The 26708-nt window shown below is 41.2% G+C and overlaps 1 protein-coding gene across 1 annotated transcript in view; it reads left to right on the top strand.

The window, feature by feature from the left end:
* Nucleotides 1-26708, top strand: part of atp8a2 (ATPase phospholipid transporting 8A2) — a 329927-nt gene that overhangs the window by 226912 nt on the left and 76307 nt on the right. The window contains exons 22-24 of the mRNA XM_078221449.1: nucleotides 8693-8767; nucleotides 10768-10890; nucleotides 26367-26451. Coding sequence (XP_078077575.1) covers nucleotides 8693-8767; nucleotides 10768-10890; nucleotides 26367-26451 — 283 coding nt within the window. The remainder of the gene's footprint in view (nucleotides 1-8692; nucleotides 8768-10767; nucleotides 10891-26366; nucleotides 26452-26708) is intronic.

The raw sequence follows: 26708 nt of genomic DNA, 5'->3' as shown, positions 1-26708 counted from the left end.
TACTAAAGGCAACAGAGAGACCGGGGGCATATCTGTACAAATCATTAAAGGTGGCAGAGCAGTTTGAGAAAGTGAATCCTGGGATTTATAAATAGAGGCATAGGTTACAAACACAAGGTGGTTCTGACAAACCCCTATACAACACTGGTTCGGGCTCAACAATTCGGGACACTACACATTAGGAAGAATGTGAAGGCTTTAGAGAGTGCAGAAATTTTTTATGAGAATGGTTCCAGGCATATGGGACTTGAGTCACATGGATAGATTGGCAAAGTCTGGGGTTGTTCTCAGAAAAAAGAAGATTGAGAGAGTTGATAGCGGTGTTTAACATCGTGAAGGATCTCCAGACAGCGCAGATCAGCGGAAAGATTGCGAATCAGCAACCTCTGCAAGACGTGCCGGATCATCGACACGGATGTCATCATCTCACGTGGGAACACCATCTACCAGGTACACGGTACCTACTCTTGCAACTCGGCCAACGTTGTCTACCTGATACGCTGCAGGAAAGGATGTCCCGAGGCATGGTACATTGGGGAAACCATGCAGACGCTACGACAACGGATGAATGAACACCGCTCGACAATCACCAGGCAAGACTGTTCTCTTCCTGTGGGGGAGCACTTCAGCGGCCACGGGCATTCAGCCTCTGATCTTCGGGTAAGCGTTCTCCAAGGCGGCCTTCACGACACACGACAGCGCAGAGTTGCTGAGCAGAAACTGATAGCCAAGTTCCGCACACAGGAGGACGGCCTAAACCAGGATCTTGGGTTCTTGACGCACTATCGGCAATCCCCAAAGCTTGCCTCCTGGACTTGCAGACTCTCACTGGCTGTCCTGTCTGGAGACAATGCACATCTCTTTAACCTGTGCCTAATGCTCCCTCCACTCACATTGTTTGTATCTTTAAGACCTGATTAGCTGTAAAGATTCGCATTCTAATCAGTATTCTGTAACTTGATTTTGTGTCTCTGTATGCCCTGTTTGAGAGCAGATATCCACTCCATCTGACGAAGGAGCAGCGCTCCGAAAGCTAATGGCATTTGCTACCAAATAAACCTGTTGGACTTGAACCTGGTGTTGTTAAAACTCTTACTGTTCTTGCAGAGAGCCAGCACAAATGCAACAGGCTGAATGGCCATCCCCTGTGCTATAACTGTTCAATGCAAAATAGAGTTTCAGTCCTTAAAATGAATTAAGTCCAGTCAAACTGCTGTGTGTGTGCGTGTGTATATATATAATCAATATGATTAGTAATATAAATTATAGAACAAACCCTAAAATATGATAATACAAGGAGAATGGAATAGTTTGCACTTCCAACGTCATCAATATCAAACACAGAGGATGTGATCTTACCAAAATAATTCTAAGTCCAGGACGGGTGTGAAAACAGGAGAGTTTCTGATCTGTTTTTTGGGCAAGTTCAAATTTGCTATCCTATGTACTTAGAATTTTTTTTAAATTCTCAGAAATGGTTTCTTGCCTGTACAGGGAGGGGATGGGGCTTAAATTGCCCGAATGCTGGCTGAGAGCAGCAGAGGTGCCATTGTGCATGTGCAGATCGCTAGCAGCAGAGGTCTGTCACTCAGCCTCTGCTCTTCTCATCCTGCCTAAACAAAGCAACCCTCCTACCCGTGGCCTATTGCGCCTCCCCCCACCCGGATCGATTCTCCCTTCCCTCAACCCTGCAATCACCAGCCTGACCCCACCTATGGCCAGCCCCAATTGCTCCCCTCCCTTCCCCCACCAATCCCTGATGCAGAGTGACAGTGGACCCCCCCTCCCTCACCACCACCGACCGGCCCCCCCCTGGTCCGGCCTTGGCACTGCCAGGGTGTCACAGTTCCAGGCTGACACGGCCCAAGGAAATCATAGAAACCCTACAGTGCAGAAGGAGGCCATTCGGCCCATCGAGTCTGCACCGACCACAATCCCACCCAGGCCCTACCCCCACATATTTACCCACTAATCCCTCTAACCTACGCATCTCAGGACTCTAAGGGGCAATTTTTAACCTGGCCAATCAACCTAACCCGCACATCTTTGGACTGTGGGAGGAAACCGGAGCACCCGGAGGAAACCCACGCAGACATGACACCCCTTGCCCTGGCCTCCCCATGGGGCCTCAATGGCCTCCAGTTCTACTGGCGAGGCTTTCACAACTTGTCGCAATTGCTGAGGACCAGTTGTGATTCTCTCCAGAGAGAACCTCTCCCGGTGAGGTCACAGAGGCAAGTGAGCCTGGGCGGTAATGTCCTGGGTTCATTATTCAATTCAAAGGACATTTAAATATAATTTAAATAAATTATTCAGCCTCGCACCAGAAATAGGTGTGAACCTAAGACTCTCGCACAGTCTTACCGGCTCACCCCATCCATTGACCAGTGGGACACAAAGGTAAATTCACCCCCACAAGATCAGTTTTTGATTCAAGTAATGCTACCTCAGCTCTGTCATAGAATGACTTCAACTGAACCTCTCAAACACCTGCACATTACTGTGGTATTCAGTCCATTTCCTGCACCAATTGTGCTTAGACCTGACTGAATGATATTACCAATTTGTGTTGACCTAGCGACAGTAGTGGTTTGAATTAGGGCTGTCTTATGCCATACCAGAATGCCCAATATGAGCTGAATTGAAACTGGAGCCCAGGGTAAAAGCCAATATCTAACCTCTTCCATCAGTGTGACAGCCAGTCGTCAGCCATGTGTTGCAAGTCTCAGCTGCCTACTGAGGTTGTCCTGTCAGCTCACACTCTATCCTTTTTACTCTCGCTGGTGGTGATAAGTGGGGGGAGGGGGAGAGGGGAATGCAGTGAGGGCAGAGTTTCTAGTATCTACTTCTGAAGTGTTAATTTGCCAGTAAACTAGGCGATAGCTAGCCCAATCAGTAGTTATTCCTCATGCGTCTTTTAGCAATTCTCCTCTGAGGAACAGTAAGCATGTTTAATGCCTTCTGTCCTGCAGAAATACAGCTATTATGAATGTAAGCCATATGACTTAACCACTTGAGCATGCTAAGTCCTTGCCTATGAGTTTTCACGTGCACGTGTACAAAATTAAAACATGCTAAAACAAAAAACTGTTTAAACAAAAGAATAGGTCATTTTCCTATACGTTATATGACTAAGACTGCTGTAATCAACACACACTGAGCTCTTAGAGTGACTGCAGTGCTTCACTGAGAGACATATGTTAGAAAATAGCTACCATTATATAAACACCATTCTTCATATTTAAAACTTGGACTAGAGGAACCTAGAAATCCCACAAGAATACTTGATGTGGCAAATGGAAAAATTCACATTTGTGCGGAAAGTGATCTCTTTTCAATAAGAGTTTAAGGACTATTGTGGTAGAGTACAAGGGGCTTTGCTTTGCACCTGACTCTGTTTTACCTCGACTTGATGTGTATTTTCTAACAATATTGTCATTTCATTGAACCATAGAATCCCTGCAGTGTAGAAGGAGGCCATTCGGCCTATCGAACCTGCACCAACAACAATCCCACCCAGGCCCTAACCCGTAACACCACATATTTACTCTGCTAGTCCCCTGACACCAAGGAGCAATTTATCATGACCGATCAACCGAACCCGCACATCTGTGGAGTGTGGGAGGAATCCGGAGCACACGGAGGAAACCCACGCAGACACGGGGAGAATATGCAAACTCCACACAGGCAGTGAACCAAGGCTGGAATTGAACCTGGGGTCTCTGGCGCTGTGAGGCAGCAGTGCTTGCCACTGTGCTCCCCGTTTCCTCTCCTGAAAGCATTGGTTTATTCTTGGAGTGCAGATGGATTGCATTTATTTCTTGTTTTTAACATTAAAAGACACTGGATTAAATTTCAAAGTGTATAAGGGAGTAAAACTATTGGAATATTGGATCAGTCACATACCGTATAACCCACTTGATCTCACTTTCCACTGAAGTGGGTATTATGACAAACCTTTCCCTTCTAAGTTTTACTTCAGTCGCATAAGTATGTGAAATGACTAGTTGCTGGGTGCACAAATGTGTCTTTTTAGATTGAGATTACCTTTACTACCTAGTGCCAACTCCTGAGGTAGGACTGCACCATTTATGTTAGGAGGGCTCTCATCTCAGGTGCTCCTTTGGAGTTGTGTGGCAGAGGTCCTCTCTTCAGGTTATAAATGCAACCAGGTGATGAAATAAGTTACAGAAATAAAAGTTTTAAAACGGATAAGTTTTCAACAGATCCAAAACAACACAATTTAGCACTTTTAATGAAGTAAAATGTCCTGTGCTTCACGGGAGCATCAACAAACAGAAAGAATTTAGGACAGCAATTGAATAATATTTTGTTTCAGTCAAGTAACACAACCCAATGATATGGGAAAACATAGTGGCCAGAAGTTTGCCGTCCCACCTGCCACAGAAATCAGAGCAGGCAAGGGGCAGACCATGGAAAGGTCCATTGACTCTCGGGTGGGATTTTCCGATTTTTGGAGCGAGCAAGGCCAGAAAATCCCACCCAGTGTGTTTATTACAATTCTTGTATACTATACAATGACAAGTTATACTGCTTGAATTAATTAAGTGAACCCAATCCTGACTGTTGCTGTTTATGTCCACTTGTCATGAAATGAATCAGCTTATCTGGCTTAATTTACCAAATCTTGATGTACCTTCAAAATATTTGGAAGGAAAGTTAGATAAACAGATGAGAGAGAAAAGCGTAGAAAGACATGTTGATGAGGTTAGATAAAGTAGAATGGGAAGTTCGCTTGACACACAAACACCAGCATGAAACAGTTGAGCTGAGTGACATTTTCTGTGCTGGCATGTTCAATTGACATGACTATCCAGTTCAGATCACCAGAGGATGCTGTTAGACCCCTGCGTTATGCTATGGTGCTGTTAAATATTGAATTGTAAAGGCACACCATTAAACATAAAACATTCAGATTGCTTACAGGAGTAACTAGCACACTGTATTTCAGATAGTAATAGTCAAATTCATGAGTTGATTTGAAAATAGAATGCACTACAGATGAAGACTTATTTGTGGAGTGCATGGAGAAAAGGCAAGCCAGTGCATTTAATCATGTAGCATATATCGAAGGTAAGAAATGAACAACCACAGTTTTGCAAAACTACTCTGCAAGGGTGAACGGATGCAGCTAGTGGACTTTGCAAACATTCTGCCATTTGCACCACACTCTTTGATACAGACCTGTTGCCTGCACTCATGTTTAATGCATTCCATAAAACCCTGATATCCCACGGTCTTTCTGATAAGAGATTCTACATATATAAATGCAGATTGTTGTAAGTAAAGTGATTGTCCAGTTTGCACTCAAATCATTCTCAAAAACAGATTAAATGTTATGTACAATGACAGTATTTCACTTTTTCATTAAGTAATCATTTAGATTTCAGAAGTAAACAAAAACTGCTCCAGATGTTTACTCAGTAGGCTTCCATGATTGGAGATGGCCTGTTTCTCTCTCTCATACAGACACACCCATGTGCTTTAAAAAGACAAATGTTACAAAATGTAAACATCTCCTTTGTAAAGCTTTTGTCAAATTTCCATTAGATTTTCTTCAAAACTGAAATTAATAGTCAGAAGAGAGGCATTATACCAGTCAGACTCAATTCTAAGGAAGTTCTTAGAAAATGATGTAAAGTATATGTATTCCGATTAATGGATCTGCCTTTAGCTAACAATTTGCATCTATATATCACCTTCAACATAGAAAAAATAGTTCAAAAAAACTTAACAGAGGAGGAGGGAAAAAGTTGAATCAGCAAATGAATATATGCTGAGAGAGAGCTGAGGAGAAATGACTAGAATCTTTGTCAAAATTGAGTTGTGAGGAGGTTTTCAAGAGATAAAAGAGGATAGGCAGAGGTAATTACAGGAGGAAGACCTGAGGCTGGACCAATATTGCTGAAGGCTCTGACAGGTGAAAGAAAGGAGGATGCGCAAAAAAAAGTTTAATTGCAAGACTGAAAATATGGGAAGCTGCGGGAACCTGCAGAGAGCAAAGGAAGACAGGTAGGAACATGATGACATTAAATAAATATTTGTTGGAGCACTGAGAGCAGTCAAGTTCAGTGCAGGCAGGAATCGTGGACAAGTGTACAAGCTGCTTGCATTTTGGGCCATTTGGAATTTATGGAATGAGAGTGCTGGTAGGCCAGTGAAAACCTTTGAGAAAAATGTGATTATAATTTCAGTTGCTGAAAAAAAAGTTACGATCGAAGAAACATTTCTGGGAACGTTAGAAATAGAGTAAGGCGTTTAACCCCTTGACCCTGCCCTGCTGTTCGATTCAAGGATTTGAAAGGCTACATAGGGAGAAACTCTTTTCTCCGATGGGGCTGTCCAGAACATGGGGATATAACTTTAAAATTAGAACGAGAGCATTCAGTTGTGGGGTGGTGTCAAGAAACGTTTCTTTGTGCGAAAGATAGTGGAAATCTGGAACTCGCCACCCACCCCAAGAAAAAAGCCTCTGAGACTAGGTCATTGAAAAAGTGAGATAAATAGATTTTGTGAAGCAAAGATGTTGAGAACTATGGTACCAAGGTGGGTAAATGGAGTTAAAACACAGATCAGTCATGATATAATTGACTGGTAAAAAGGATTAAAAGGAGGCTGAATGTTGCGATTTCTTATGTTATGTACTTGGATTCTAGCTATTCTGCTCCTCAACTCCATTTACCTGTCTTTGCTCCATACCGCATGATACTTCTGCCTAATAAAAATTGAGCTATCTCAGTCTTAAAACCTGCAATTGTCCTAGCCTTATAGAACATAGAAATAGAACAGTACAGCACAGAACAGGCCCTTCGGCCCACGATGTTGTGCCGAGCTTTATCTGAAACCAAGATCAAGCTATCCCACTCCCTATCATCCTGGTGTGCTCCATGTGCCTATCCAATAACCGCTTAAATGTTCCTTATAATGGGATAGTTTCAAAATTCCACTATGCTTTGTGTGAAAAGTGTTTCCTAAAGCTTTCTTTTATTGATAGGTTCTAATGTCATTGGCATTCAAAATTGGATCCCTTCAGAAATTCATAGTAGTTTCTCCTCAGCCTTGAATTCATTTTTATCCTATCTCTTTTCTGATTTATTGTTCTTTTGCTTTGAGCCAATCAGCAGCATGTGACTGGAAAAAGGTGTTAGTAACAATGTGATATTACAGGAAGTAAAAGTCATCCAAGAAATGTGCTTTTTACCAGACTTTTAATTCAGAGCAATTGAATTAAAAATGGACATATAACAAAGATGTGCAGGTTAAGTGGATTGGCCATGATCAATCTGTGGTGTTACAGGGATAGGGCCTAGGTAGAGTGCTCTTTTGGAGGACTGGTGCAAACTCGATGGGCCGAATGGCCTCCTCCTACAATAGGGATTCAATGGATTCTAATACTTCTCCAGTGACAGTACGTTATACTGTTATCTTCATTGCCACACCTAATAGCTGGTCAGAGTTTAATCATTGTACAGTAAGGATTGGAAGATGCTGGTAATTTTCAGTCTCTGACCAGTCGCAAGCAACTAGAATATTTTAATGTCAAAAACATTGATGGACAAAATGTGCATGCACCTTGGTTTTATATAACTACACAGCTAGATATTATTAGTGTGAATAGCTAGTTTATTTGTTTCTTCATTACAGTTTCTTTCCTATGGTGGGTTAAGTGAAATGTTTCTTTAGTGACCCAAGGAAGTGCCATGAAATATTGTTGCAATGCAAACTAACTTATTGGTGCTGTGGAGCAGTAGACGATCAAAATGTGATATGTTGTAGATGTGGTGATAGTCTATCACTTCAAGGCATTGAAGCCCAAATTTATCATTGTTTATATGTGTGATTAAGATAATCTTTTTAAACTTGTAATTGACATATTTATTCATTTTGTTTAATTCTGTTATTGCACAGCCTTTACAGAATGTTAGCTGCATGTAAAGAAAGACTTTGCATTCATATAGCACCTTTCACACATTGGGACATTTTGAGTTCTTCAAAACCGGTCATTCTTTATTATGCTGGCAAACATGGCAGCCAATCAGTGCAAAGCAAGATCCCACAAACAGCAGTGAGATAAATGACCACATAACACATTTTGTTGGTGTTGATGGGATGAAATTAAATGTTGACCATGACATTGAGAAAACTCCATGGTTTTATTTATATAATCCTGCAAAATCTTATGTCAACTTGAACAGGTAGAAGCTTTATTTATTGTCTCATCCAAAGAACGAGTATAATGATCTGAGTGGCCATTCTCATTGGCGTGGTGATGATATTTTCCTTTTTTTTGCCTATGTGCAGCTAACATTGTATCCAGCATGGGAGTAGCATGGTAGGGATATGATTTTTCTCTCTTCCTATTTCCTGGTTCCTCTGTAAGTAATGATGACTGATGCTGGCTGTAATTCCTCAAGAGTTGAATACATTTTCCTTTTGAAGTTAGTGACCTTTCTTTAAAAAACAGAACAGAGATGGAAGAGGGTATGTTTTGCAAAGTTATAGCTGAGTCCAAATGATGTTCCCTTAAGATGGAGAAAATGGTTTTATTGGAAAAAAAAGTCTTGTTTTATTGGGAAATAATGTCCTATTTTCTAAGTGCCTGTTATCTTAATGATGGACAATTTATTGTTCTATCAGGAATAAACTGTTGATTTTCTTTGTCTGTTAACAGCTTTGGTTTGCATTTGTCAATGGATTTTCGGGGCAAATTCTCTTTGAGCGATGGTGTATTGGCCTGTATAATGTGGTAAGTACATATGGACATTGTTACATTGCAGAACAATACCTAACAAAGTTTATTTACTCTTGCTTGGCCAAAAAAATACTTTGATTAACTGTCTCTTGTGCACCAAAACGTAACCTTGGGCTGGATTTTTCAGGGTGCGGTAGTCCCCCTTCCCACCTCATGCCCCCCCAACCCCCAGATAAAAAAGTCAGTGGAGACCCGCACCCAGGGGATGAATGGTTACCCTGCTGTCATTTAATGGCCAATAGGCTGCAGACAGGATTTCCAGCCCTTAGGGAGAGGAAATCCTGCCTCTCAGGCTTTCAGCCAGTCAGGTGGTTGGCAGCTCTGTGGTGCCAGTAGCGCCAGGTGGGAGTGGTGGCCACTGCTATGATTACAAGCAGTCCCCAATGGAAATAGTTGCTGGAGCTGGACCCCCACCCCCCATGCCCCCTCCCCCAGAGGTGGGATGAGATCCTTAATTGCCCAACTAATTACCACAATCATAACTAGGAGCAGGAATAGGCAATTTAGCTCCTCAAATCTGCTCTGCCATTTAATACGATCATGGCTGATCTCATGAAAGCCTCTACTTTCTCAGGAGGATAAGGAAATTTAGCATGTCCACTACAACTCTCACCAATTTTTCACAGATACACCATAGAAAGCATGCTTTCCAGATGTATCACAGCTTGGTATGGCTCCTGCTCTGGTTAAGACTGCAAGCAACTACCAAGGGTTGTCAACGTAGCCCAGTCCATCATGCAAACCAGCGTCCCATCCATTGACTCTGTCCACACTTCCCGCTGTCTTGAAAAAGCAGCCAGCATATTCAAGGACCCCACGCACCCCGGACATTTTCTATTCCACCTTCTTCTGTCGAGAAGAAGATACAAAAGTCTGAGAACATGCATCAACCAACTCAAGAACAGCTTCTTCCCTGCTGCCATCAGACTTTTGAATTGTCCTACCATATATTAAGCTGAACTTTCTCAACACCCTAGCTATGACTGTAACACTACATTCTCCACCCTCTCCTTCCCTTTTCCCCAATGTACTGTATGAACGATGTTTTGTCTGCGTAGCATGCAAGGAACAATACTTTTCAGTGTATCCCAATCCATGTGACAATAAATCAAATTAACTCCATTTTCCTGTCCATTCACTATAGCCCTTCAAACCCTTACTAATTAAAAATCTGTCTGTCTTTTCCTTAAACTTCAAGTCCCAGTATCCACCATGCCCTGGGATAGTGAATTCCGCAGACTCACGACCCTTTGAGAGAAGTAATTTCCCCCCCCATAAAATTTCATACAGGTTAAGAATGGGCAGGTAGGCAGTGGGAAAGCCACATGCTAGATTTTACGAGCTTTCCCCTTGCCTTCAAATCCGCTGGTGGGGGAACCTCTGGTGTGTAACTGAGTGCAGAAGCCCTCCGAGTTAACGTGTATCAAAATAAACAGTCATGACTTGGATTTTTCATTTTATTCTGAAAGGGTGGCTCCGGCAGCAATGCAGCACTCACTCATTATTGCACTGGATTATTGGCTTAGATTACAAACTAAAGCAATGACATCCCACCCTATGCCTACAGGCAGGAGTGTGAATGCTACTATCTGAACCAAATACGTTGGTGCCTACTATTTCCTCTGAAATCTTGTTTCTTAATATCACCTTGTCTCCACTTTTAAAAATGATCTCAAAACAAATTTTCAACCATACTTTCAATCAGCTCTCCTAATTGCTGTCCTCTCTTGTATCCCTTTCCCTTGCTTATCTCCAGTTGTGTAGCATTTCTGGACCCATTTTACATTAAATGTGTTATGTAAATACAAGTTATTTTTCACCTTGGTATTTGTGAAATATGTATAATTTATCAAATGCATACTTTACCCTAAATGTCCTGGGCTTTAGTAACTTTTAGTCCATACTTTATGGTTTAGTAACTGAAAGGAACTTGAAGCCTCCACTGCTATGTTTTTAAAAAAATTCATGGAAGTCTTTTTCATTTCCCCCTCTAGATTTTCACAGCCCTACCTCCTTTCTCACTGGGCATTTTTGAAAGAACATGCAGTCAAGAGAACATGCTGCGATTTCCACAGCTTTATAAGATAACCCAGAATGCAGATTGCTTTAACACAAAGGTAAATATTATGGAACCCCAGTGATCTGCAATGCACATAAGGATACCTTCAGTATGATGCTAAGAGTAAAAAATTATAGTTTGCTTGTGTTACAGTTTTGGAGCTGGAATTGGATATTCTTTTAGGTTGAGAACACTTTGTTATGGGAGCTGGATGCCGTAAACTCAAATGAGTCACCATATGCATTTTTTCATCTTCAAAAGTCAGAATGATTGGTTTCTTCGTGAGATAAAGTCAAATATAAAACAACAGAATTATTTTTTATTTTTGAAGAAAAATAAAACTTGCGAAGAATTAAAACTTAGGTTGCAAAACGCGTTGAACCGCGAAAAAAAGTTCAAAACACCGTTCAATCAATTTTCTGGCTAGCATTTTGATTGAATCTAATCAGAAATGTACTTAAGGAGACAGCTTCCTCATGTGAGGTACAGATTCTACATCACATCTTGCCACACACAATATGATTCTTAGTTAGGAAGAGAGCTTGAGGTTTGACTTCTTACCCACTCCCAATTCTAATCCTTCAACAATAACTTGCATTCATCTGGCACTTAACAAAGACATTACAAAAAAAATAGATGCAGAGCCAAATAATATATTAATTTAGGTGGCCAAAAGCTTTGCATGGATGTTAAGAACAAGGATTACTTGTATTTCTAAGCACCATTAGTAAAGTCAAACATTAGGGCGGGTGACCAGAAATTGGACCAAAACGTTGGTATTAAAGTGCTTTTTATTTAAAAAAGGAGTTCAAGAACAAGAGATTTTAGAGAAGAAATTCAGAGCTAGGATTTTGGCAGCTGAGGGTATGACGAACAATGTTGGAGTGATTAAAATTGAGGATGAGCAAGGGGCAAGAATTGGAGAAATGTTGGTATCTTGGTGAGGAGTTTACAGAGATCAGGAGAGGAAAGGCCAAAGAAAGATGTGGAAACAAGGACAAGAATTTTAAAATTAAGGTACCATTTAACTGCGAGCCACTGTAAACCCAGTGAGCAAAGGGATTGATGAATGAACGGGGCTTGATGTGAGGCAAGATACGGGCAGCAGAGTTTTAAATTACCTTGCATTTATGAAGGTTGCAAGAAGGAAGGCCAGCCAGGAGAGCATTGGAATGTCAAGTCTGAAGATAATAAAGGCATAGATAATTTCAGTAGCAGATGATCTGAGGTTAGGGTGGAGTTGGGCGATATTACAAAGGTGGAAATAGATGGTCTTGGTGATGGTACAAACTTCACATTGCATATCATACCAAGATTGTGAACAGTTCCATTCCACTTCTGACAAATGCCAGTAAAAAGATGGCGATGATAGCTAGGGAATGGATTTTGCAGCCAATGCCAAAGGCAATTGCTTCAATCTTCCCAATATTTAATTGGAGTGCTTAAAGGCATATAGAGAGTTCAAGAGATAGAGGAAATTGGCAGTCTCTGTGGCCAGCCTTCTGACTTGGACAGCTGGGGAACATCTCATAGAATCATAGAATCCCTACAGTGCAGAAGGAGCCCATTGAGTCTGCACCGACAGCATCCCACTTAGGCCCTATCCTCATAACCCCACATATTTACCCTGCTAATCCCTCTAACCTACGCATCCTGGCACAGTAAGGGGCAATTTAGCATGGCCAATGTACCTAACTCGCATATCTTTGGACTGTGGGAGGAAACCGGAGCACCTGGAGGAAACCCATGCAGACACGGGAGAATGCACAAACTCCACACAGACAGTGACCCGAGCCAGGAATCGAACCCAGGGCCCTGGAGCTGTGAGGCAGCAGTGCTAATCTGGGGTGAAGTCTTTGTCTTCCTATCTGATTGCAACACAAAACTCAATCTGCAGAGGTTAAAAGGGATAATGATCATAAGGGGAGATACCTTCTGGAGGTTAGAACTGATTGGCTTTAAAGATTTTCCTAATTCATACAATGTATTTAGCTTACTAAATTTTATTTTAAAAGAAGCATTATGAAATAGGCTGAAATTCCCTGTCTAATGTATTCTGTTCATTCCTAATATTACATATAAACAAAATTAAAAATTGGTTTATATTTGATATTAGGTGGATTTGATATTAGGTGGAATTTTTTCATCCCGCCCGCCACAGGAATCGTAGCAGGCGGGACACGGACCACACAAAGGTCCATTGACCTTGGGCGGGATTTTCCGGCCTTGGGACAAGCGTGGCTGGAAAATCCCTCCCGTTGTTTCACTAAAGTATTTATCAGCTCACCTTCAAGAAAATTATAAAAACACACTATGAGGCAAAGCCTCCACTTATGAGAGAGACTGGTATTATTGACCTCAAATTAGTATAGAGTGCAAACCCATAATTTGAAACAATTCTGTGCAGTATGTATTTAGGCCTTCTGATTTTATAGTTTGATCTTTTTCTCTGCATTGGTATACAAAGGGTGAAATAAGCAAAATTCAAACAAAATATAATTATAAAACTTGGGTTTTAAGACAATACTCTAAACACTTCTCAGGACATTTGTGAGAAAGGACCTGTGCTCAGAAGATTATGAAGTAGAATCAGAATGGGTGGAGATCAGAATAGCAAGTGTCAGAAACTAATGGTAGGGGTAGTTTATAGGTTCCCTAAGGTAGTTGGGTCGAGCATTAAATAAGAAATAATTGGAGTGTGTGACAAAGGCAATGCAATAATTAAGGGGGACTTTAATCTTTAGACTAGAACAATCAAATTGCTATGGGTGATCTAGAAAATGTGTAGAATGGTTTCATGATGGCTTCCGGCATGAACAGCTGGGAAGTTCTGACCTTTGTGTCTGCCTTTACTGTAGAAAGTTGCATGTCAGAAATAGAGGGTAAAATAGGAACTAAAAAGAATGAGGAAATTAATATCAGCAGAGAAAAAATAGTGGAGAAACTTGAAGAACTAAAATCCAACAAATCCTTGGGACTTGATGGCCTACATCCTAGGGCTCTAGAAGAGATAATTATTATGATAGTGGATGCTGGCTATGGTTTTTCAAAATTCCTTAGACTTGGGAACATTCCCATTAGCTTGGAAGTTGTAACACTGCTTTTCAAGAAAGGAAGGAGAAAGCAACTAGGGAACTACAAGTCAGTTAGCATGACTTCAGTAATCAGGAAAAGCTGGAAACTATTATTAAGGAATGTACTTAAAAAATAATCGTATGATTAGAATCAGTCAATATGATTTTACGAAGGGAAAATTATGTTTGACACATATAGAGTTTTTTGAGGATGCAATTAGTAGGGTCGATGATCAGGAGCCAGTAGATGTTATATACCTGGATTTCCAAAAGGCTTTTATGAAGACTTTAAAAGTGGACCTCTGCTTTTAGCTGGTTTGCTGTTAGATGTTACCCTTGCCTGTCAGTGAGATATTAAACTTGCCTGGCTGCTTCTGCAGGAGCTGACAATTATACCCCGGCACTCTTTGATTCTGCTCACCATATATTGGGCCATCTGTCTCTCCTACATTCCTGATTTTCGAAAATTAGCTTCTGTGTGCCTCCCCTGATCTCTCAGTTATCTCAGTAAACTGCTTCCTGATGATAGGGCCATTTACATCTGATCTTATCTAGATGTCTGCTAACCACGTTACTGGAAAAACCAGTCCCTTTGAATGTGGACTGCTGGCAGATTCTCTCTTGTTGCTAGGTAGATTACATCCCATCATTCCCTTTGTTAATTCTGGGTCTTGTTACCAGGAAAATCCATGACAAAAGTATAATTATTAAGCCTGTGGAAGGATAGCAAGCAGTATTTTGCTTCAGCTTCTTTCCCCAAGTCTTTTCGATCACTGCAAAGACAATCAATTAAACACTCCAGAATATCAATCTGAAAATAAAATGCACAATGATGGAGGGAAGAGGCAATGGATGGGAGGCAGTGTTCTGTGGGTTGAGAAAGCAATTTTTTAAATCTCTCCTGTCCTGTAGGGGATTTGCAAACTTTGTATTCATATACTCTCACATTGCTACCACAGTTCAACTTCAGTGATCCGTTTTTAGTGGAACCTGACCAGCTTGTTAATGGTTCCTCAGTAATACAAAATTTGATCGTGTTAATCCACTACAAAGGTCAGAGACTGTGTTCCCATAGTCCTTTAATAAATCCATTAGCCTTTTAGAACAGTCATTGTCCAATTATTCACTAATATCATGAATCGCAGCCATTTTTTTGTAATATCCTCAGGCTTGTTGCATAGTTGCAGCTATTATTATCTTTCAGAGGCACATCTAATTAGGGTCAAAGCACTAAACTGGATCGACTTAGTTTCAGTGCATAGTCCTGATGTCTTATTTACGTAATCTTTCACCACATGGAAATCCTCTAATCTGTATTCATTTCGAGTCATCAGTTGATTTTTTTTTACCACAGTGCTTAAATTATGACAAAATCCCTGCCCCTACTTCTATACTGTTTTCCTTAGGCAGGACTGTCGAGCAGCAGCCATCCACAAACACAGTCAGTTCTGCTCTTCGGTTCACCCGGTTTTGAATGGTACAGGAAGGGTTCAAATATTCTCACAATGTGTGTTTTTATAAGTGTTAAACATAGATTCAAAATTGATCAGCACTCTGGCATGAATATATATAATAGCTAAAGAGAGACGACTTATTCATTACCTTGTTGTGCCTTTTCTTGTGTTCAAGAATATAGTCAGTAAAATTATTCTCTGATTTCAACATTTTATTTCCATTGAAATCTGTATCCACTGAGATTTAGACCTTTACAGCAGCCAATAACAGTTATTGTTTATATTTCTGGAGTGCAATTGTTACATAGTTTGCTTATTGGGCTAATCTGCTATGCTTTACCAATAGTAATCTTACTGCCTGCTTCGTATGGGTAGGCGTAAGTAGACACAAAAATCCAAGGATCCTGTGCAGTCTCAACTTGGGTAACAAAGTGCTCTCTTAGCATTCCATATTGCAACAGCAGAAACCACCAAAGTGGACGGATTCCAGTTGAGTTGATTACTTGGGCTGAGTTTGCAATCTCAATGATTTTACATAGAAATATTCCAGACAGTTGTGGACTGAGGGAATGAAAAGGGAATGACGATCAGTTGTGATGTTTTTATTAAGACCATAAGACACAGGAGCAGAATTAGACCACTCGGCCCATCGAGTCCGCTTCACTATGTAGCAGATCTTCTGAAAGCTGCATATTTGAGTATTGTTTATTTCTATGGATATTGTTTAATGCAGGCTCCACAAAGAATGGCAACAAATTAAATATGTCACTAAAATATAAACCAAAGGGCCAGAAATTTCTTTTAAAAAGGTCTCTGAGCTAACTGCCTTCAGAAGCATAAAAAGAAAGGGTGGAGAAATTACAAGGTATTAATTTATTGGTCCACATTCTGACTTCTCATTTATGTTTTGCATGCAATTTTCAGATTTTTTAAATGGGAAATAGAAGATTTTGCTAATAAAAAATGACTATAAATAGTTATGTGGCAATTTAAGAAAATAAGAATTGGAATTTATTTTTATATTTAATGTTCCTGCCCTATAAATAAAGGAAGAAAAGGAAATTGCTTCTAAACAAGTTACCTTTGACTGATTTAGAGGCGTATGCAATCATGATATTGCGGAAACAATAAAAGGTGTTAATTTTCATGCTAAATGACTCGAGGTGACCTGGCATTCTTTGTGCACAGGGAGAATGTGTGGTAGTTAATGTTTTTGTGACATGGCTGATCAATGATCCAGATAACCTGTGTGCAACTTTGCTCCTTGTGTCCTATTAGGGTTTACTGTAAGACCCATGATTATCTGCATTTATTATTATGAACTTCATGTTATTCTTACATGTGCCAATGGGAGATTTAGTGTAAGCTGTCAGTGCTTGTCACTATACAATGTTGTTTATATATAATTCTGGTGGTTTTCTTGTCCCAAATCTGCGGGTTTGTCCACAAGTCTTTTCAGATAAAGGAGTTTTTATATTGAGTTTTATTTGCTGGTCACTCATCCTGTGGTGCGAGAGTCTGTTTTTTTTAATCGGCAAAACATCACCTAATTGAAGGCCATTTAACTTACAATGAGGGATTTCAAGAAGAAATTAGATATAGCTCTTGGGGCTAAAGGGATATCGGGGGAAGGTGGGATCAGGATATTGATTTTGATGATCAAAATGATTGGCTCGAAGGGCCAAATGGCCTACTCCTGCTTCTATTTTCTATGTTTCTGTACTCAATTTTCTCTCTTGCTGTCATCTGTATTCCCTTTCTATCCCCCATCCTTTACCTCAGTCTCATGACTCCCAGGACTGAGAGTAGAGTTGTCAGTGATTTTTCATCACGCAACTTCTCCCATGCTCCAGACAAGTCTCCTGGCCCTGATGGAATGCCTCCCAGGGTACTAAAAGAGATGGCGGGGAAAATAGCAAATGCACTAGTGCTAATTTACCAAAATTCGCTGGACTCTGGGGTGATTCCCGCAGATTGGAAAACAGCAAATGTGACGCCATTGTTTTAAAAAGGTGGTAGACAAAAGGCTGGTAACTAAGGGCCGGTTGGCTTAACTTCTGTAGTAGGGAAAATGCTTGAATCTATCATGGAAGAAATAGTGAGACATCTGGATATAAATTGTCCCATTGGGAAGATGCAGAATGGGTTCATGAAGGGCAGGTCATGTTTGACTAATTTGGTGGAATTCTTTGAGAACATTACATGCGCAGTGGAGAATGGGGAATCTGTGGATGTGGTGTATCTAGATTTTCGGAAGGCATTTGACAAGGTGCTGCACCAAAGACTGCTACATAAGATAAAGGTGTTACGGGTAATGTATTCGCATGGATAGAAGATTGGTTAACTAACAGAAAGCAAAGACTGGGGGTAAATGGGTGTTTTTCTGGTTGGCGATCAATGACTAGTGGTGTGCCTCAGGGATCAGTGTTGGGACTGCAATTGTGTACGATTTACATAGATGATTTGGAGTTGAGGACCAAGTGTAGTGTGTCAAAATTCACAGATGACACGAAGATGAATGGCAAAGTGTGCAGAGGATGCTGAAAGTCTGCAAAGGGATATAGATAGTCTAAGTGAGTGGGCGAGGGTCTGGCAGATGGGGTACAATGTTGGTTGAGTCATAGAGGTTTACAGCATGGAAACAGGCCCTTTGGTCCAACTTGTCCATGCTGCCCTTTTTTTTTTAAAACCCCTAAGCTAATCTCAATTGCCCGCATTTGGCCCATATCCCTCTATACCCATCGTACCCGTGTAACTATCTAAATGCTTTTAAAAGATAAAATTGTACCCACCTCTACCACTACCTCTGGCAGCTTGTTCCAGACATTCACCACCCTCTGTGTGAAAGAATTGCCCCTCTGGACACATTTGTGTATCTTCCCTCTCACCTTAAACCTATGCCCTCTAGTTTTAGACTCCCCTACCTTTGGGAAAAGATCTTGACTATCTACCTTGTCTATGCCCCTCATTATTTTATAGACCTCTATAAGGTCACCCCTCAGCCTCCTACGCACCAGAGAGAAAAGTCCCAGTCTATTCAGCCTCTCCTTATAACTCAATCCATCAAGTCCCGGTAGCATCCTAGTAAATCTTTTCTGCACTCTTTCTAGTTTAATAATATCCTTTCTATAATAAGGTGACCAGAATTGCACACAGTATTCCAAGTGTGACCTCACCAATGTCTTGTACAACTTCAACAAGACGTCCCAACTCCTGTATTCAATGTTCTGACCGATGAAACCAAGCATGCCGAATGCCTTCTTCACCACTCTGTCCACCTGCGACTCCACTTTCAAGGAGCTATGAACATGTACCCCTAGATCTCTTTGTTCTGTAACTCTCCCCAACGCCCTACCATTAACTGAGTAAGTCCTCCCCTGGTTCAATCTACCAAAATGCATCACCTCGCATTTCTCTAAATTAAACTCCATCTGCCATTCGTCAGCCCACTGGCCCAATTGATCAAGATCCCGTTGCAATTGGAGATAACTTTCTTCACTGTCCACTATGCCACCAATCTTGGTGTCATCTGCAAACTTACTAACCATGCTCCCTATATTCTCATCCAAATCATTAATATAAATGACAAATAACAGTGGGCCCAGCACTGATCCCTGAGGCACACCGCTGGTCACAGGCCTCCAGTTTGAAAAACAACTCTCTACAACCACCCTTATTAGATGTGAGATCATCCATTTTGGTAGGAATAACAGCAAAATGGACTATTATTTAAATGGTCAAAAATTGCAGCATGCTGCTGTGCAGAGGGACCTGGGTGTCCTTGTGCAAGAATCACAAGGAGTTGGTTTGCAGGTGCAGTAGGTAATTAAGAAGGCAAAGGGAATTTTGTCCTTTATTGCTAGAGGGATGGAGTTTAAAAACAGCGAGGTTATGTTGCAGCTGTATAAGGTGCTGATGAGGCCACACCTGGAGTACTGTGTACAGTTTTGGTCTCCTTACTTGAGAAAGGATACACTAGCACTGGAGGGGGTGCAGAGGAGATTCACTAGGTTGATTCCGGAGTTGAGAGGGTTGGCTTACGAGGAGGGACTGAGTAGAGTGGGGCCATACTCATTGGAATTCAGAAGAATATGGGGAGATCTTATAGAAATGTATAACGTTATGAAGGGAATAGATAAGATAGAAGCAGGGAAGTTGTTTCCGCTGGCAGGTGAAACTAGAACTAGGGGACGTGGCCTCAAAATAAGGGGGAGCAGATTTAGAACTGCATTTAGGAAGAACTTCTTCACACAAAGGGTTGTGAATTTGTGGAATTCCCTGCCCAATGAAGCAGTTGAGGTTACCTCATTGAATGTTTTTAAGGCAAAGATAGATACATTTTTGAATAGCAAAGGAATGCCTGAATGCACGAAGCATTCGAAACAAAGTAAATTAGTTGATGGCACAAATCCATACAAATGAATATGATCTAGTGTCCATCACAGAAACGTGGTTGCAGGGTGACCGGGACTGAGAACTGAATATACAGGGTTATCAGGCATTTAGGAAGGATAGACAGGTAGAAAAAGGAGGTGGGGTAGCTTTGTTAATAAAGGATAATATCAGGACGGCAGTGAGAGACGACATAGGCTCTAAGGAGCAAAACGTGGAATCGTTGTGGGTGGAGATGAGGAATAGTAGGAGGAGAAAGACACTGGTAGGCGTGGTCTATAGGCCCCCAAATAATAACTTAGAGGTGGGGAGGGCTATAAACAAGCAAATAATGGATGCGTGCAAAAGTGGAACGGCAATAATCATGGGGGATTTTAACCTACATATTGATTGGTCGACTCAAATTGAACGTGGAGGGCTTGAGGAAGAGTTCTTGGAATGCTGTCGGGATTGTTTCATTGAACAGTACGTTACAGAACCTACGAGAGAGCGAGCTATCTTGGATCTGGTCCTGTGCAATGAGACAGGTAGGATTAAGGATCTTCTTGTGAAGGATCCTCTTGGGGATGAGTGATCATAATATGGTGGAATTTCTGATACAGATGGAGGGTGAGAAAGTAGGGTCCCAAACCAGTGTCCTCTGCTTGAACAGAGGGGAGTACGATAGGATGAGGATGGAATTGGCTAATGTAGACTGGGCGAGCAGACTGGTAGGTAGGACAGCTGAGGAACAGTGGAGGATTTTTAAGGAGATTTTTTTAAGTACTCAGCAAAAATATATTCCGGTGATAAAGAAGGACTGTAAGAAAAAGGATAACCGGACGTGGATAACGAAGGAAATAAAGAAGAGTATTAAAATAAAATCAGATACGTACAGAGTGGCCAAAAATAGTGGAGAATTAGTGGATAGGGAAAGCTTTAAAGAAAAACAAAGAACGACTAAGAAAGCGATTAAGAAAGGAAAGATAGATTATGAAACTAAACTAGCTCAAAATATAAAAAATGATAGTAAAAGTTTTTACAAGTACATAAAAAGGAATAGAGTGGCGAGAGTGAATGTTGGACCCTTGGAAGATGAGAGGGGGGATTTAATAGTGGAAAACGAGGAAATGGCTGAGACTTTAAATAAGTTCTTTGTGTCGGTCTTCACGGTGGAAGACACAAATAGTTTGCCGAATATTAGAGATTGAGAGTTGGTGGGAGGGGAGGTCCTTAATACAATTACTGTTACTAAGGAGGTGGTGCTTGGTAGACTAATAGGACTGAAGGTAGACAAGTCCCCGGGCCCGGATGGAATGCATCCCAGGGTACTGAAAGAAATGGCTGAGGTAATAGCAGATGCGTTAGTAGTAATTTATCAAAATTCGCTGGACTCTGGGGTAGTGCCGGCTGACTGGAAAACAGCTACTGTTACGCCGCTGTTTAAAAAAGGAAGTAGACAAAAGGCGGGTAACTACAGGCCAGTTAGCTTAACGTCCGTAGTTGGGAAGATGCTAGAGTCCATTATTAAAGAGGAAATAACAGAGCACCTGAATAAGAATGGTTCGGTCAAGCAGACACAGCATGGATTCATGAAGGGAAAGTCGTGTTTGACGAATCTACTGGACTTTTATGAAGATGTCACTAGTGCAGTTGACAGAGGGGAACCGGTGGATGTGGTGTTTTTAGATTTCCAGAAGGCATTCGATAAGGTGCCTCACAAAAGGTTGCTGCAGAAGATTGGGGTACACGGAGTTAGGGGTAAGGTGTTGGCGTGGATTGGAGATTGGCTATCAAACAGGAAGCAGAGAGTTGGGATAAATGGGTGCTTTTCTGGTTGGCAGTTAGTGACCAGTGGCGTGCCGCAGGGATCGGTGCTGGGGCCTCAATTGTTTACCATTTACATAGATGATCTGGAGGAGGGGACTGAATGTAGGGTATTCAAGTTTGCTGATGACACGAAGGTGAGTGGGAAAATGAATTGCGTGGAGGACGCGGAAAGTCTGCAAAGAGATTTGGATAGGCTGAGCGAGTGGGCGAGGATCTGGCAGATGGAATATAACGTTAGCAAATGTGAGGTTATCCACTTTGGAAGAAATAATAGTAAATTGGAATATTATTTAAATGGAGAAAAATTACATCGTGCGACTGTGCAGAGGGACCTGGGGGTCCTTGTGCACGAATCGCAAAAACTCAGTCTGCAGGTGCAGCAGGTGATCAATGTGCAAACTCCACACAGACAGTGACCCGGTTCAATTCCCAGCTCGGGTCACTGTCTGTGTGGAGTTTGCACATTCTCCTCGTGTCTGCGTGAGTTTCCTCCGGGTGCTCCGGTTTCCTCCCACAGTCCAAAGATGTGCGGGTTAGGTTGATTGGCCAGGTTAAAAATTGCCCCTTAGAGTCCTGAGATGTGTAGGTTAGAGGGATTAGCGGGTAAAATATGTGGGGATAGGGCCTGGGTGGGATTGTGGTCGGTGCAGACTCGATGGGCCGAATGGCCTCCTTCTGCACTGTAGGGTTTCTATGATTTCTATGATTCTAAGAAGGCGAATGGAATGTTGGCCTTTATCGCGAGGGGGATAGAATATAAAAGCAGGGAGGTCTTGCTGCAACTGTACAAGGCACTGGTGAGGCCGCAACTGGAGTACTGTGTGCAGTTTTGGTCCCCTTATTTGCGAAAGGATATATTGGCCTTGGAGGGAGTGCAGAGAAGGTTCACCAGGTTGATACCGGAGATGAGGGGTGTGGCTTATGAGGAGAGATTAAACAGATTGGGTCTGTACTCGTTGGAGTTTAGAAGGATGAGGGGTGATCTTATAGAGACATATAAGATAATGAAGGGGCTGGATAGGGTAGAGGTGGAGAGATTCTTTCCACTTAGAAGGGAAACCAGAACTAGAGGGCACAGCCTCAAAATAAGGGGGGGCCGGTTCAGAACAGAGTTGAGGGGGAACTTCTTCTCTCAGAGGGTAGTGAATCTCTGGAATTCTCTGCCCATTGAAGTGGTGGAGGCTTCCTCGTTGAATATGTTTAAATCACGGGTAGATAGTTTTCTGATCGATAAGGGAATTAGGGGATATGGGGAGAGGCGGGTAAGTGGAACTGATTCGCTTCAGATCAGCCATGATCTTGTTGAATGGCGGGGCAGGCTCGAAGGGCCAGATGGCCTACTCCTGCTCCTATTTCTTATGTTCTTATGTTCTTATGAATTAAGGGTTATAGTGAGCGGGCGGGTAAGTGGAGCTGAGTCTACAAAAAGATCAGCCATAATCTTATTGAATGGCGGAGCAGGCTCGAGGGGCCAGATGGCCTACTCCTGCTCCTAGTTCTTATGTTTTTATTAGTCAGCCGTCATGCCCATCCTTGGACACAAGGTATCTTTCTATATCAATTGGAAAGCAAAAAGACTCATTACCCAATTGGTATAGAAGATCCTGCCGGCATTAGCAGCTGCAAAATTCCAGACTAATGTCCTTTTATACTGAGATGAATTTCAATCAAGTTGTTTAGTTAACAGTGTAAATTGCATGAGAACTTTATAAAATCACCAAAATGAGAATACCTTTGCACTAATAGCCGTTTTAGTGGAGCTGTGCATTTAGAGTAGGAGTATCCCACCTCTTGATTCTGAGCCTTGGTAAGTCAATCCTATTTGTGGTTACTCTGTCTTTGCTGATTTGTCGTGTTTAAATTGTATGTGCTTGGAAGTCAAGAAAGGGCTATTCTTGTATCTGTTGCATTACTAGTGAAAAATTCTAAATTGTAACACCAAAGTCCATTAATATCAGCAACCTGAGATAGATACAAATCAATGAGAACAATGATTTTAAATTTATATGTGCCCTTTGAGAGAATATGATACAGATGTATTTGTCTCAGAAAGCCAAAGTCTAGGACACTAGAAAAAGAGCACTAAAATGCAGCATTGTGGTATCACAAGCTGGAGTTGTGATTTTGTCATTGCACTGATTTCTCAGTCATACTGCTGGCGGGGAAGTATATTGGAGACACGGTCATTCCAGGGCTGCTTCCATTCTGTGGTTTTTGCATTTTGGAGATCCCCTAATAAGAGGCCAACCATCTGGATACTTTGGATACTTGTTGTCTCCAGGTGAAATCTAATTCCCTTGCTGAGAGCTGATGGTACCAAGCATGAGGATCAAGGTTCAGATCCAGTCAAGGGGTCTATCAATATCACGAAGTCAAAAAGAACTGCAGCCCATAGCGCTTGAAGTCATTGTTCACACTCTTGAAGGACCTTGGAAGATTATTTAATTTGTGGTTCATACCGAGGATTCAACCAATTGTGGTAAAACGAGAAGTGAAGGAGACCCAATTCTAGTCTCCCCACTGGAGACAAAACCGGCATGAAATGATTGCTGAAACATAACACAGAGTCCTACAATAGCTCCCCATCCCCCAGTGAATTAAGAATTCTTGTTATCTATAATTATCCCTCGCCACACCAACTTCTGCAATCTCCTTATGGCACACTATATTTCCCCAATTCTACCTTCTTTCTATCCCACCATTGATAACAGAATTTTCAGCTGCCTTTGTCCTACTCTTGGAACTTGTTTCCTAAATTTGGCTACCTTGCTCTAGTTTCAAAGATATTGTCAAGGTCCATCACCTCAACCAAGTTGTTGCCACTTCTTCTTTCCATTCCTGACTAGGCACTTATTTTCATTATGCCTATTTGTGAATTCCTTTGGGATGTTACTTTAAGGGCATTCTATCAATGCAAGCTACTGTTGAGTTGGACATGAAAGCTATTTTTCAGAATTAACTGTATAATTAGAGCTCCGAAGAACTTTAGCCAAGTAAATAAATGTGAGGTGAAGCATTTTGGTAGATTGAACCAGGGCAGGACTTACTCAGTTAATTGTAGGGCATTGGGGAGAGTTACAGAACAAAGAGATCTAGGGGTACATGTTCATAGCTCCTTGAAAGTGGAGTCACAGGTGGACAGAGTGGTGAAGAAGGCATTCAGCATGCTTGGTTTCATTGGTCAGAACATTGAATACAGGAGTTGGGACGTCTTATTGAAGTTGTATAAGACATTGGTAAGGCCACACTTGGAATACTGTGTACAGTTCTGGTCACCCTATTACAGAAAGGATATTATTAAACTAGAAAGAGTGCAGCAAAGATTTACTAGGATGCTACCCGGACTTGATGGATTGAGTTATAAGGAGAGGTTGGATAGACCTGGGACTTTTTTCTCTGGAGCGTAGAAGGCTGAGGGGTGACATTATAGAGGTCTGTAAAATAAGAGGGGCACAGATCAGCTAGATAATCAATATCTTTTCCCAAAGGTAGGGGAGTCTAAAACTAGAGGGCATACGTTTAAGGTGAGAGGGGAGAGATATGAAAGTGTTCAAAGGGGCAATGTTTTCACACACAGGGTGGTGAGTGTCTGAAACAAGCTGCGAGAGGTAGTAGTAGAGGCGGGTACAATTTTGTCTTTTAAAAAGCATTTAGACAGTTGCATGGATAAGATAAGTATAGAGGGATATGGGCCAAATGCGGGCAATTGGGATTAGCTTAGGAGTTTTTTTTTTAAAAAGGGCAGCATGGACAAGTTGGGCTGAAGGGCCTGTTTCCATGCTGTAAACCTCTATGACTCTAACTGGCATAAGAGGGAGATAAGTGGATGAGAGTTTTGCATGCTTCAGGGCATACATGTGTTGATATGTTCTGCTGGAAACCTGCACAAACATCCTTCTGTTGGGCAGACTCTGCGCTCAGAATGAAACAGGTTTTTTTATAAATAGGATAAGTGGATGCTTGGCTAAAAGACAAAACCATTGGCAATACAGCAGGAGAAATGGTTGAGGCTCCAGAGAGCAGGGGAACAAACCATTGTGAAGTAGTGATTTAGGTATTAAAAGATTAGATTTTCAGCAACCCCAGAACTATTTCTATTGTTCTGTTCATTCAGTTAGAAAAGCTAATTTTAGGGATATTTAGTTCGGTGGGTGAGAAACCAACATGATCACTTAAAGGAGTTTGAGCATTTATGCACTTCATTATTTCTGAGGTGGTTATGGTTTATTGGTTCATTTTCTTAAGCAAATGTAAAACGTATCGCAGAATGGTTACTTTTAGAGATACTGATAAACCAATATTACAGACAGGTCATTTTCTGATCAATGGAATATCTGAACGAGTCGCATCGTGTTGGCACATTGGACATTTTTCTATAGGAGATAGATATTTCAGGCAGGGGAATGCTAGATATAAAATTTGTAATGGTCAAAGATATTACAGCTCAAACGCATTATGATTCACTGTCCATTAATGGATGATATGTGGATTTTAGTTGGTTTGTAAGTTTCTCATTAGCTATAATTTTTTTTGAGGATAACTCAAAATATCTTGAGCTGAAAAGCTTTAGATAAAATGTGAATTCACAATGCTGACTCTTTGAAAATGCATTTAGTTGCACTAAGCTATACGCGAACAATGTTAAGCCATTTTGAAATGTTTCCATTAATTGAAAATGTTACTGGTTAAGTTAAACAAGTCCAGCACATTTACATTCTGTATAACTGTGACCAATGGAGGTTAGGTAAAATGGAGGTCATGTCTTTGGCTGATTTCCTGACTGTGGAAATTTGTTTTCCCCATAGGTTTTCTGGGGTCACTGCATTAATGCCTTGGTTCACTCCATCATCCTTTTCTGGTTTCCACTAAAGGCACTTGAACAAGGTAAATGTTCCTTTATTATTAATGTAACTGGAGCACAAATGCTTTCTTTCAAATATGCTTGTTTAGAAAGAATATCACTTTTCATTAGTCTACTGGGACTTTATTGTTAATATACATAATGAAAATAAAGTAAAATAATATTTACTTATCATAGGTTATCATCTAAAAACTATGATAATTTAAAACGTGTGTGAAAAGTATTTGCGAATACAGATTTTAACAAAATTGTGTTTTCCAATTGACAGTTATTTAACATGGCTATT

Source organism: Mustelus asterias, chromosome 10, assembly GCF_964213995.1.
Source record: "Mustelus asterias chromosome 10, sMusAst1.hap1.1, whole genome shotgun sequence".
NCBI lineage: Eukaryota > Metazoa > Chordata > Chondrichthyes > Carcharhiniformes > Triakidae > Mustelus > Mustelus asterias.
The sequence above is the reverse complement of the archived record's forward strand: the minus strand, read 5'-3'. Positions and strand labels throughout refer to the sequence as shown.